General features: G+C 60.4%; 1 protein-coding gene across 1 annotated transcript in view; it reads right to left on the bottom strand.

The window, feature by feature from the left end:
* The window catches only part of LOC104276761 (transcription factor E2-alpha-like), a gene marked incomplete at both ends in the record, with an annotated part of 2,462 nt that extends 2,238 nt beyond the window's left edge, over positions 1-224 (bottom strand). The window contains one exon of the mRNA XM_009873187.1: positions 162-224. Within this exon, the coding sequence (XP_009871489.1) occupies positions 162-224 (63 nt within the window). The remainder of the gene's footprint in view (positions 1-161) is intronic.
* Positions 225-227: the final 3 nt, after the last annotated feature.

Genomic DNA, 227 nt, shown 5'->3' with positions numbered 1-227 from the left:
CAGAAGTGAGGGCACCCCTCAGGCTCCTCCCCTCCAAGCTGAACAGCCCCAGCTCCCTCAGCCTTTCCTCCCCAGGGAGATGTTATCCAAAAGTCCTTCACCGCCGGGCACACGAGGGACGGAAGGGAAAAGGAGAAGGCAGATCTTTCGGCGACACTTACTAAAGTGTGGAGGCTCCCTTCGTAGCTGGGAGATAAGGCACCCTGTCCGCTCGCCCGCGACCACTG

Source organism: Apaloderma vittatum, unplaced genomic scaffold, assembly GCF_000703405.1.
Source record: "Apaloderma vittatum isolate BGI_N311 unplaced genomic scaffold, ASM70340v1 scaffold34507, whole genome shotgun sequence".
Lineage (NCBI taxonomy): Eukaryota > Metazoa > Chordata > Aves > Trogoniformes > Trogonidae > Apaloderma > Apaloderma vittatum.
This window is presented reverse-complemented; position numbering and strand designations above follow the sequence as displayed.